This window comes from Rhinoderma darwinii, chromosome 5 (genome assembly GCF_050947455.1).
Source record: "Rhinoderma darwinii isolate aRhiDar2 chromosome 5, aRhiDar2.hap1, whole genome shotgun sequence".
Lineage (NCBI taxonomy): Eukaryota > Metazoa > Chordata > Amphibia > Anura > Rhinodermatidae > Rhinoderma > Rhinoderma darwinii.
Genome location: NC_134691.1, coordinates 118,197,111 through 118,211,021, shown reverse-complemented (window position 1 = coordinate 118,211,021; position 13,911 = coordinate 118,197,111). Strand labels below are relative to the sequence as shown.

Genomic DNA, 13,911 nt, shown 5'->3' with positions numbered 1-13,911 from the left:
CTGCCAGATGACTTCGCAGGTAAGCTTGACAATCTTCGAAATAGTGGAGCACCCAAGCAGAAACTGGAAATGTAGCGATGCAAAGGAGTTGCCGGTAGCAAGAAATCTGTAAAAAAAAAAAATACATATATAACAAAATATGCACATACAGGAAAAATATCTGCAGCACGGTGGCAAGGCGGCAATATGAACAGGGGACAAGTATGCTATATTGTTTGCAGGGTAGAGACATGTCGTAGAAGGGGATTGAGGTTTTCTTACCTCAGAGTGACGATCAGGCGTTCCTCTGGAGAAATGCAACGTCTCATGGTGGTGTCCTGGAAGATCAGTCCAGGACGAAGGTCCGCCAGCAGACAGTCAAAAGTTTGCACGGACATATGGCAGTAGCTGAGGAACTTGTCCGGGTGCTGCCGCAGGTCTGAGTACAGCATGTTAAAATGCCCCTTCCTAAGCCGTTGGGAGATAATGGGGTGAACCCAATATCTCCTCCTCCTCCTCCTCGGTTCTTCGTCCAGCATTGGTGGTTGCTGTCCAAATCGCCTGGAGAGGAGCCAGTGCAGGAGTACATCATCCACATCATCAGAAGACATGTTCGCAGTGAGTAACTGACAAAAACCACAGCTATATCAGCAGCGCAATCTCACCGAACTCGCACAAAGCAAAGATCAGGAAAAATGCAGCAGGAAATGGCTCCAGAGCGATCATGTGACCTTCTAAAGGGGGTTTGACCAAGCTTTTGGCATCCTGTTTAAAAGTACTTTTTTTTTTTTTTCATCCGCATTTTTGCGGATTACATACGGATGAACTGCGGATGACATTCCACGGAACACGGTCCTGGAATTTGCGGACCAGAAAAACACCACGGTCGTGTGCATGAGGCCTTACTCTCACAGTCGCAGGGCCATAAAATGTGTCATTTGCGCTAGTTTTGATTGATGGAAATACCAGTAAAATATTTGTCCGGTGTGTGGGGCTTTCTTTTAATGCTTTGTTCACGTTGGAGAACATTCCTTCACTGCACTGAATTAAACAGCCGGAGAAACGTACCCAAAAAATGACAACTGCTCATTAATAAGTATTTCATGTAGTGTAAAGCTATATGAGATAGCAGCAACACTCAGCTTTATCAGACCATCATACTAAATTTTCACCTTATAAATGTACTATAGCTATTATGTACGCTAAGATCTCATTCGCTAGCAGGCCCCTAGTTCTGTGCTGCTCCCATGGTAGGGGTCTATCTATGTGTGGATGGAATCAGGGTAAGCTTTAGGGGTGTGTAACTTATGTAGTTCCACAGGGTGTTTAACCCCTTAGTGACCACTAATACGCCTTTTTACGTCGGTCACTAATGGGCTTTAGGCTAGGCTGACGCCTTTTCACGTCAGCCTAGTCTAAGTCCTGCACGGGTCTCCCGTGCAGGCAGGAGCCGGGGCTCTGCTGTCTGATGACAGCTGAGCTCCTGCTCCAACGCCCGCGATCGAAGTTTACTTCGATCGCGGCCGTTTAACCCGTTAAATGCCGCCGTCAATAGCGACCGCGGCATTTAACTTTGTTTACAGAGGGAGTGCGCTCCCTCTGTCACCCATCGGCGGCCCGCGAATGAAATCGCGGGTCTCCGATGGGGTGTCATGGCAGCCGGGGGCTTGATAAAAGCCCCCAGGTCTGCCCTGGACATATTCCTGTTAGGACGCGCCGGAGGCACGTCCTAACAGATTGCCTGTCAGATTTACACTGACAGGCAATAATGCTCTGGTATACGAAGTATACCAGAGCATTATAGCAGCGATCGGAACATCGCACAGTAAAGTCCCCTAGTGGGACTAATAAAATCAGTCATCAAAGTGAAATAAAGATTATTAATAAAAAGTACAGTAAAAAAATAAATAAAACCATTTTTTTCCATAAAAAGTGGTTTTATTTAGTAAAAGTGTAAAAAAAAATAAAAAGTACACATATGTGGTATCGCCGCGACCGTAATGACTCAATTAATAAAGTTAATATGTAATTTAAACCGCAAAGTGAACACCGTAAAAAAAAAACGCAAAAAAACGTGGCGAAATTGCAATTTTTTTCCATTGCCCCCCAAAAAAGTCATAATAAAAATGAATCAATAAGTCCCATGCACCCCAAAACAGTACCAATCAAAACTACGTCTTGTCCCGCAGAAAACAAGCCCAAAAAATCACTACATTGATGGAAAAATAAAAAAATTACGGCTCTTGGAAAGCGACGATGCAAAAGCAAATAATTTTAGTTCAAAAGTGTTTTTATTGTGCAAAAGTCGTAAAACATAAAAAAACCTCTACATATGTGGTATCGCCGTAATCGTACCGACCCATAGAATAAAGGTAACATGTTATTTACGTCGCATAGTGAACGGCGTCAATTTAAAAACGCATAGAACAATGGCGGAATTTCAGGTTTTTTTTATAATTCGCCCCAAAAAGGTTAATAAAAGTTAATATAAAAATTATATGTACCCAAAAATGGTGCCATTAAAAAGCACAACTAATCCCGCAAAAAACAAGTCCTCATACAGCTATGTAGACGAAAAAATAAAAACGTTATAGCTCTTTGAATGCGACTATAGAAAAACGAATAAAATAGCTTGGTCATTAGGGCCTAAAATGGGCTGGTCACTAAGGGGTTAAGCCAGTCAGGAGCTGGCGCATATTTCTGTTATATTTTATGGCGGTTTCTGGCGTAAATGATAGTAATTGCGTAAATTTTTTCAAAAATTAAGCCGTTTGCGACTTTTTTACACCAGAAAACTAGCATAGAAAGTTGATAACCATTGATGTTAAAAGACAAGTTAGGCTTCATGCACATGACCGTGCCTGTAATTACGACCCGTTATTACGGGCACGACCGGACGCGAACAGCCAGACGTTTTTACGGGCCGTGCTCCCATTATAAAGTATAGGAGCACAGTCCGTAAAATAAAAAAAATAGGACATTTGTTATTTTTTTCAGCAGGTTTCCACGGCACGGACACCTTCCCGTAGACATGGGAAGGTGTCCATCAGCCATAGAAATGAATGGGTCCGTAATTATGGGCGATTTTACTGTCGTGTGATTGGGGCCATAGGCACACAGCAGTATATTGCATCAGTAATTTCGGACCCATTCCTTTCAATTGGCCACGGACACCTTTCAGTATTTTTACTGATGGGTGTCCGTGGTGAAAAAAATCATAGAACCTGTCCTATTCTTGTCAGTAATTACGGCAAGGACTCTCCTATAGAAGTCTATGGGAGCTTCTGTAAATACGGACGGCTATGGATGTGCATCCGTAAATCGTCCGTATGTACGGAAGCGTTGCCATGCAACATGCTGATGACATCATTTGCAACCCCCCTCTTTATGTAAGGATCCGTATATACAGATGAAATACGGATGCCTACTGACCCGTATATACAAACAGTATTTCTGGATAGATGAAAATACTGTTGTGTGCATGGGGCCTTGGGTGAGAGGGTCTCAATCATAGGAGAGGTCAGGGACTGATGGCTCCTGCGTCGTCCTAATATACATTTTGTACGTTAGGGACATATGGACGGGAGCATGACTGCAGGATCAGACTACATTGCGCTTGTTTGTCGTCTGACACAAAGGAGACACATAGTTCTGTATGGGAGCTGAGGACACAAACTTTTTTTTTTTTAGCTGCATTAGAGCAATAGTAAAATATTTGTGAAAAAAATTCAGGGAGCTTCAAATTGGCGAGGTTTTCCACACAGAAATGTATCACTATGCACAGTACTGTAGCGCCCATAGTTTGGTTGGATGGGACGTACTTGACGCTGCTCCATACAAACTGACGCGATATTTTATGCTTGTGTACCGCACTGTATCTTATGTCTGCGCGATATAAAGAACTACTAATAAATGAATACATTGGCACCCTGTATCTTGGCGCTGTGCGGCTGTACTGGCGCTGGGGGCAGCGGCGACCTGCGCAAACACTGGAGAATGAGAGCGCCGTGCTGACGGGAAGGCGGTACTGTGCTGGCTCCTCCTGCGTGACGTCACACGGTGCGGGCGGTCCAGGACTGCGTGACGTCACGGAGCAGGGGGTTCCAGGCTCTGCTGGTCAGACGGCTGGGGATGTTGATGCTGCCGCATTCCCCGCACTGGAGGAGCGGGAGGATGTTAGTCCGGTTGCCCGGGATGTGCAGCTCTGCGCAGTGACCACGCAGCCGGGAATGGCTGAATCTCCAGCGGCTACACGGACGCCGAGCCCGGGCAGTGGAAGCAGCAAAGCGGGGACTGGGAGCATCGCGGCAGGAGACGGACAGGACAGGGAATCGCTGTGTCTAGAGGAGATATTGGATTTATATAACCAGCCCATTAATGAGGAGCAGGCATGGGCAGTGTGTTACCAGTGCTGCGCCGCGCTACGGGCAGGCAGCGCTAAACGGCCAAAGATAAAGGGAGCCTCCGAGGTCCGCGTCCGAAGGGATGGAGCTGTCACCGTCAGCCAGAGCTCCGGGCCAGGTATGTGTACGGCAGCCTCCCCCAATCCTCTCTCATTCATGGGGCTGAGCTGATTGACACAAACTGGGAACCTGATCACCAGGGAGATGAGTCTGACCCTTCTATGATGAATATATAATATATGCCCCATCGTTGTGTGGCTGCATGCAGTGTTTATTATACGATCGGTTCCTTATTACCTGTCATTCCACATTGTCTTTTCATTCATAGATCCAGATGTCTCTTGCAGCTCTTTGTCACACCTCCTTTGCAGCCAATCACACTCCCCCCTCCTTTTCTTTTTTTTTTTTTTTTTTTTTACATCCCCCCAAAACATTGGGCTTTCCTTTGTCCACCTGGCAGGCAGGGGGTTAACAGTAGAACAACATCGCATGTATCACCAACATGCCAGCGACAGCCCAGCCCTTGTCCTATGTGCAGCGTCAGATCAGTTTTTGACATTTCCTGGTGTCAGCATTGAGTGGTTGAGATTTCTGTTGGATAGGCCCAATGCCAAAAATGTACAGTCGATATACCAGTCATCGGAGAAAACCTCTTCCTCCGGTTGTATATACCGCTCTATAGGCGTGTGATTAACCATTTCATTGCACAATATACAGTTTTATTGTGGGATTTCCTTAGTGTATCCATTGCAGTTCGTCTACAATAAAAGTCATGAGTTGGATAGAAGTCTAGATATTTACTGCCCATCACAGAGGATCATGTCCCCACATCGGCTGACAATCTGACTGCCCAATTTCGGGCACAGGCGTTCAGTGGGCACCTTCACAAAAGCGAATTTCATGTTCTTGTTTCCTTCCAAGGTTTTTATCTTCAATCAGGAACAAGTTCTAGAAGAGGGAATATAGAAAACGACTTCTCTTGTTGGGGACGACTGGTAAAGGGGAAATCTCATCAGAACAACTCCTGTCCATATATCCTATTATTAGTATATGTGAGCATCATAGAGGGGGGTCCCCTCTAGTAGCCAGAGCAGAAAATACTCACTCTGGTAGTTACATGGTTGCCAACTGAATTCAGTTGGCATTGTGTAATACAATACGTGGCTTGATTCTTCCAGCGACTGAACCCCAGTGATCAGTTCAGTTTGGGGGTGCTGCTGATGGATATGGGGATGTCCTGATGGGATGGCTGTTTTAGCTTACTATTATGTTGTTGGAGTAGGAGTGGAAACCAGAGTATCCAAATAAAACCCACTTTTTCTCATGTAAAGCATACAAGCTTCGCGTAGATGGTACCCTGACTGCGTTCACACTTGTCCGTGGTAGACGCCCCAGTCTCTGTTATACCCCATTGATCTGTTTATTGCCATTGGTCGACTTCTTGTTCTAGGCTAAAGTAAGCATAGCCCTTGTGATGGAGGGATTTCAGCATTCTGTACAGCAGATATTACAAAACCCATGTTGTTCTATACTGATCTTGCATGAAATCTTTAGTTTTCCGTGCTCTTTACAGCAAATCTTTTAGACTGTTAGTGGATTATGAACATGGAAGGATCAGAATTCTTGAGCTGCGTTCTTGTGACTAAGCCCCTAGTACACAATTACTTTTTCTTTAAGAAATGTTTGGGGATTTAACCACTTCCACTATTTTAGTTACTTTTACCAGCAGTGCTGAATTTTACATGCATAGTTAATATTAATTTGTTGCTATGTTGTGGACCTTGGCAAATGGTTATAACCGGTAACCAAAGCCTGTGTTGTGTTTGTTTCTACCCAAGAGTTTCTAGAATTGGAACGTCATTTCTTTAATCTTGTGTTAAAGGTTTTTATTGGGGGTCTTAAACAAGGTCACTATTGTCATAAAATGTAAAAATGGCAAACTTTTCAATATATTAACTTGTGATTTCCGTCTAACATTAACCCACCACTGCTTGCCAAGTATAGTAGGTATATCCTACCAAAAAGCTACTGTCGATGGGGCTTGGTAGACCCAACCCTAACATCTGCAGTCAGAGGAAAGCAGAATCCAGCAGGATGAATATTTGTCTGTTAGGTCCTCTGTGTCCCTCGAGATAGGTGGCAACAAAGGTAGTCATCAGCCACTTATCTCCTCCATCATTGAAATATGTAGAGTCAGCCAAGCTGAAAGTGGGTCGGGGATCTCTAAACCCCAGCGATCAGCTGTTATTGCCGTGGGAAGCCTTGATCGCTGCAGGGAAAGGTATCTTTCCGTGGCGGCCATTCAAATGAAATGTGTGGATGGGCCAGGTTTGCCAGTTTTGGAGCTGCTCTAACTTTCTGGCTTATAGTGGTCTCAAGACAGTGAAAGAGAGATTTAAAATGCAAGTGGGAACAAGCCTTGATATTGCTTGTTGGATGGATGTGTAATTTGCCCATAGAGTTCATAAAGAGAACCTGTCACCGGAACAATCCCCTTTAATTTATGAAAAACAGGCCAGCAAGTGCTCCTGCCCCCACTGAGCAGGACCCACCAACTTTTGTTTAGAGTGCCACTAAAAAGTGTCCCTGTATATAAATTGTGCATGCGACCACTTGGTTAAGCAGGACCATGTGACATCAACGGCACATTACAGACTAAACTTGGCCAATCAACTGGGCAAGACGCTCAACGTACAGGCCGTGCTTTCTTGTGATCGTGTGGGGTGGCCTAAGCATTTGGTCAGTTCACAGTAATAACTTACTCTCAACCTGCACCAGGACTATCTGTAGGGTGCAGTCACACGTGGCGTACTTGCTTTGTATTTCTGCAGTGTAAAATTACCCTGCGGAAAACGACAATGTTTGCCTATGGGAAGAATATTTCACAACTCAGCCAGATTTCTCTATATCTTGCGTTGCTGAATATTTTTTCCCATAGGAATGGGTTGTAAAGTTTTCCGCAGTGTACGTTTGCTCTGCAGAAATACAAAGCAAGTATTCCACGCGTGCTGCACCTTTACTCTTTTAGCAGAGCTGTAACCCTAAACCAATATTATTCACACATGTATTCGATTCTGGAGATATGTGATAAAGTAGTGATTGGGGGCAGGTATTTTCCTGGACTTTCTGTCATCCCATTAAAAAGCACTACAGTGAGCATCAGAGCGAACTGATTATTGCAGTGTATGATCCTTCAACTCTTCCGTTTCCAGCTCCATTTCGTCCATACATGGCAGCTGATGTGGTATCATGTCTGCCAGTAGCTGGGTTTGGTTGCCGCCTGGCTTTATCGAAATCTCCTCCCGTATGCAGTGGCTGCCTCTTCGTAGCATGACTGGGTGCTGTTATGTGCCGCACATGCCTAGCAGCTCCAGGGGTTAAACATGAAAGCTTCTTTTGTTCAAGTAGGACATTTTGTGGTAGAGAAGTCAAACTGTTTTGGTAACATAGCAGCATTTAGGCGCGTTTATTTATTTGACGGAATCAGCAGATCCAGCAGCGTTTGTTTACGCAGTGTGGACAATAGAGGCCTGTGTATATGGATGGAGAGGATGCTGTCCGTGGAGGATTGTGAGGGAACATTCAGGCTTTGTGCAGTGACTGGAAGACTGGAAGGGATTAAAGTAGCCAAGATTGTCAGTGTATGTACTGACTGCTGTGAGACACAAGGACAAATATACTGTTTCTGTTACTGTAAAAAATATGCTAATTTCTTTTATGAAAATGCCATATAAATCTGACAGAAAAAGCAACCGTATGAAACCGGATTCATATAAAGATACAGTATTATCTTAATACATCTCTATGTTCAGCGTATCACTGCTCCATACAACTTGTATCTTGTAAGGAGACTCAATACGGCTGCATGGATAAAGCCTTAGGCTTCGTTCACATCTGCGTCAGGGTCCGGTTCTGACGTTCCGTTGGAGCTTCCCGTCAGAATGGGACCCTGACTGAAACATACGGAAACCATAATGTGGTCCATATTATGGCCATCTGATATGGACCTTAATGTGCAGCTAGTGGTTGGAAATTCACTTTAAGCGCCAAACTCGCATGCAGCTGGCAAGATGGATAACAACCCAAACTTGTTACTTGTTCTATGCATTGACCTATTTTTGCTGGGGGATTTGCTGAAGTTGGACACTGATGTTTTGTTTTTTCCCCCACCGAGATGCACAGTATTTATACATAAAATATTTTTAAGTGAAATATAAGGAAGCTTTTGTATTGAATACTATGGAAGTGGTGTTCATTAATATTTTATGAATCCATTAGTCCCAGTTGTGGAATGTAAACACATTTATGTAGTCTTAAAATGACTATTTTGTTTTACTCATTTTTGTAATTCTGCATCCCCTCCGACAACCATCTAAAACATTTTCTAATAAGAGCGTCTTGCAAGGACTACTGTGCACTATTGTTCAATCTTCATTATAAGCTGCAAAAGCTGAGACTGTTTACTGCGCGCTTGTAAGCGAAAGTCCATCGTGAAGGGTATCTTCATTTGAGAGACAACTCCTATTACTCTGAGTCTGACAGAATCAATACTGGAAAATATTCTTGGATAATCTCCGAGGTATAGGAATAAAGATGGTAAGCAGGGATATTTTAAAAACCTGCCCTTTTTAAATATACCAAAATTTTCTGTTTTTCTATTAAAATAAGCGCCAGTTATCTTATTCTGTCAGATGTCAATTTGATAAAATGTATATTCAAGTTATATCGGTTTACAAAAATGCTCATTCCTGAACTACAAATTTTCCTAATTTTGTAGGTATGAATCCCCCTCTCCTCTATTGCTGCATATAACTAGTCGGATTTGCCATTCAGGAGTCGGTTATCTGGGAAAACTGAGTGACAACCAATCACTCTTTAATGACAGCCATATTTATTGTCACCAGAGGTTTATATTATTATTTTTGGGCTGTTGTGCTATAATTTGTAATATTATATTCTCTGCCGTTGCCTGTGCCTAAGATGTCAGACTACTTCTATATGATAAGAAACTCCTGGAGGTTTATCGACTTTTCAGTTCTGCGCTGCATATATATTCTCATTTAAAATGTGTCCTTGACAAGTGATCTTGAATTTTACTGGATGTCCTTTTATGTCTCTATGAAAGATTAGTTATTATTGACTAAAGATGCCTCATTATCATATTGGTACATGATAAACTAATCTTCCAAATAAATCTATTGTCTACCCTCTATTACTAAACCCAGGCCACAGGATGGCATCCTGTGTGTAAAGGATCTGCCAGACACAGCTTCTGTGTCGACGCCCGTGGGTAATCAGTCTGCACCTGCTCCTATGTCTGTGAGACTGACTCCATCTTCCACCACTCAGGATGGCAGGCTTAGGAGTGGAAGAGCCTATCACAGCCTGGCCAGACGGAACTAGCTCCCGCCCACTATCTATTTATACCTGCCTTTCCTGTTCCTCCTTTGCCTGTGATTCTGCTCTGCTTGTTTCCTGGCTCTGCTGCTGCTGCTTGAACTACTGATCTTCTGCTTGTTATTGACCTTGGCTTACTGACCACTCTCCTGCTCAGCGTTTTGTACCTCGTGCACTCCTGGTTTGACTCGGCTCGTTCACACTCTCGTTGCTCACGGTGTCTCCGTGGGCAGCTGCCCCGTTTCCCTAGCTTCTGTGTACCCTTGTCTGTTTGTCTGTCGTGCACTTACTGAGCGTAGGGACCGTCGCCCAGTTGTACCCTGTTGCCTAGGACGGGTCGTTGCAAGTAGGCAGGGACTGAGTGGCGGGTAGATTAGGGCTCACCTGTCTGTCTCCCTACCCCGTCATTACACTGTGCCTGGGTTTGACCACTCCATTTTGAATTGCCATCATTTAATTCTAGAGGGACTTCTACCTCTGGCATTTTTGGAGCATCAGGAAATTTATTTTTACACTTTTCTATTAAGGTGTGGGGAGTCTTAAATTTTAGTCTTCAGAAAACTCGCGAATACCAGTCAGTATCTGCTTTTTAACTGTCACAATCCACTAGAACACAAGCGAGGGCTGGCACAACTGTAAACCCACCAGCCTCAGAGTGAAACAATCAACGCAAAAGTGAGGGACAAAGGATACACACGTTTCAGAAGAGCTTTAGAATGTTGTAGTTATTTAGATTGGGCCTTTGTAAAAACGGATGTAAGGTCAAGTAAAAGGCGATCAGCAGAGCAGTTGGCGTGTCTGAAGAAAATAACAGAAGAATTTAAGAAACATGGCATCTCTGCGTGCTTCAATTCTGCATCTCTGTGATACACACGCATTAAACAAACTTTAGTATAAGTAGTCGAATCTATTGAGTGAAAAGACCAAACCACATCTCAATAAGCGCAAATAAGTTCTTCGCTCTAATGTCCAGGACTCGGCAGAATGTCCATACCTTTATCAGAATGAATTATATTTTGACGAGAGTGAGGGGCACATCTTGGATTAGTGTCTAGTGGCTGCTAATCCCGGTCTCACCACAGAATTAACATATCTGCGTGGCCAACCTGAATGGATATGTTTGTTTGTGGTGGAGTTGGAGGAAAAAAACTGTTGTCTCAACTAAAGATAATGGAGAAATTGATCAATCTTGCTAGCATAGAAAAGTCGCCACACCGCCCTCGCCCTTTGTGGAATAGGGCATGGCTTCCTCTAACGGGGAACAGCCACAACTGGCAGAAATTATAGTGGAAATCTACACCAGCTTGTAGCTGGCCGTAGATTTCACTCTGGAGCATAGCAAGGTACCACTGTACCTTGCCCTCCCCATCGGACTACCCCCCCCCCCCCCTTTGGACAGTTAAATAACTAAAATTAAATAAAAAATTGGTCGTCCCCTCAACTCTTCTCCCATCCAGGTCCCCTCTGTCTCCCTCAGCGTGCGGCGGCTCATACAAGGTCCTGAACGTATGTGACACAGCACTGATAACTGCATCGCATATGAGGCCCGCCGTATCTTACTCAGGCGGAGCAGATCTCTAAGACTGGCGTATGAAATGCCAGTCTTAATAAATCTGCCCTTGTGTTTATGGGCAACAATTTATACCTACCTTCATAAATCCAATTCAACACCATGTATCTTTGGAAAGCTGCCCTATCATTTGAAACACTTATAGTTATTATCTAAATTCTTTTTTTATTAAAGTTTTTCAGAACGCAAAGAAAGGAAACATTGTACATAAGCAAGGCAACAAAGCAGATACTGATTTGACCATAGAAAGACGTTACAAAATTTGTTAAGAATGAAACTAATGAAAGGGCAGGGGTATAAAGGGCGATACGGAGGAAGGCTATAGGGAATGAGGCTGAGAATAGAGATCATGTCACGTTGTCTTCCGAGTCCGTCATCCCGTGTCTAAGGAATGCGAGGGAACACATATAGTTAATGCTTTTATGTTTTCCCTTTCCTGATGACTATAGAACTCTCTCTGTATTGGGAAGAACCTTTTATGTGTATTGCTAACTTTACCCTCAAAATGTTGGGAAAATGTTAGTATCACTTATCTAAACCGAGGAAGTGACTACTACGAGTAGTAAAAAGTCTTTGAACAATTCTGCTACTAGATATACTATGACCTAGATAAATGATAATCTTTATAGACCTACTCCGGAAACCAAATCTTGAGATTTAAAACATCTAATCCACATGTTGCTACATATTTTCTTCACAGAAATCAGCATGTTGTGTCACTGATAATTTTACACTTTTCAATGCAGAAGGGTACAAAGCTGCGCGTAAACCTGTGCGGATTATTCTGCAAGATACGTTACGGGTATGGGTAACCTTGGTGTGCACATACACATTAGATTTGTCTGCTGAACCTGCTGATTTCGGCGGGACCACCTGATTATCTCTATGGGGGCTCCAAATCCTCCCTCAATGGCCGATTTGGGGAAAGAAGGATAGGGCATGTTGAATTTCAACACGTCCAATTCTTTGTTCCCCCGGTAGATAAGTGGCAGAAGCTTATCCCCCCCCCCCTCCCCATTGAAAACACATGCACTCTTGGTCGGGCCAAGCCGAGCGTGCATGTGTATTGGGGAGCCGGGAGGAGTAACTGCCAAACAAGCGATTGGCCGGTCGACTGACAGCTAATGTAATGTGTATGAGCAGGAGAATGTAAGGCGCCTGGAATCATTAAATTTAAGGGGTCCATGGAATTATAGCGAAAATTCACTTGGTACATTCCATGTTACTAATTGTACTTACCTGTTTCTGAGTTAAAAGTTTAACTATGCTGTCTTCTGGAAAGATCTTGTGTCATCGATTCAGCGTTGTCCAGAAGCTTAAACACTGCGTCCTAATTGGTTCTGACGACCTGTGTCGGGAAGCAAGAGTTAATAGCTAGCATTTTTGTCAGATCCGCTGTCTTCTATCATTCTATCAAGAATCTTGAAAAAGAAAGGACATTAACCCCCCTCTGGGTAGACACTGGTTATATAAATATTATTCTGTCTCACTTGCTTTTGTTTTTATTATGTAACCTTGATAATACGGTTCTCCGGCTTGTTTAATTCAAAAGTTATGTTTGTGTTTTCATTAATTGAGCCTAAAATTCCATGTCCTTGTGTGCATTCTCATCATCTCCTCTGACAAGCAGAGAAGACACTGAAGATTATGGGATAACCTGCTCACCAGCGGGGATTCCTACACACCGCCAAAGATGAGGCTGTGCAGATAAGCGGCGCATTTATAGGGGGAGTGCTGAAACACTAGGTGGCGTTTTAAGCCCTTAAGGACATGACCAATTTTGGCCTTGAGGACAGAACAATTTTTTTATATTACTTTCTTTGCATCCCGCCGCTCATAACTTTTTATTTTTTGTACCACATAGTTGTATGAGACTTTGTTTTTTGCGGTCGAGTTGTACTTTCTGTAGGTACCAGTTTTTGGTACAAATACATTTTCGTTTAAATTTTTATTTTGGCAAAAATGCAGAAAAAAAGCAGTTCCGCTGCAGTTTTTTTTACACCATACACCGATCATCACAAATAATGTTATACGTTTGTTGTACAGGTTGTTAGTCGTGGCGATACCAAATATGTCTATTATTTCATGTTTTGGGACTTCTATTTGAAAGAGTTTATTGTAAAAAAAAAATGTATTTTTTTTTACATTTTTTTTTAATCTAATATAAAAAAAAATTTTTGTAAATAACTTTTTATATATATATATATATATATATATATATATATATATATACATACACACACACACACACACCTCAGACCCAAGGCTGTCCAGCCATACAAGTTATGGGCCTTGATCGTGTGACAGGGATTTTCTGTGACGCGATCAAAGGGCAGTCCCCCCACCTCTTTACTTTGAATGCCGCGATCAACTTTGATTGTGGCATTCAAGGGGTTAACGGCAGAGAGAAGAGGTTTCTCTTCTCTCCGACGTTAGAGCGTGGCTGCGGCTGTGTATTACAGCTGCTGCCCTGCTTCTGATCGCGCGCGGACACGACTGTCACACAGGACGAGAATACTTGTCCTAATGCATGAAGTACCCGCCACTCAGGACGAGTATTCT

At 43.2% G+C, this 13,911-nt stretch overlaps 1 protein-coding gene across 1 annotated transcript in view; it reads left to right on the top strand.

Annotated features, from left to right (window-relative positions):
* The first annotated feature begins 4,120 nt into the window (after positions 1 to 4,120).
* SPIRE1 (spire type actin nucleation factor 1) overlaps positions 4,121 to 13,911 on the top strand; it is a 183,954-nt gene continuing 174,163 nt past the window's right edge. Inside the window, exon 1 of the mRNA XM_075826447.1 lies at positions 4,121 to 4,500. Within this exon, the coding sequence (XP_075682562.1) occupies positions 4,209 to 4,500 (292 nt within the window). The 5' untranslated portion in view covers positions 4,121 to 4,208. The remainder of the gene's footprint in view (positions 4,501 to 13,911) is intronic.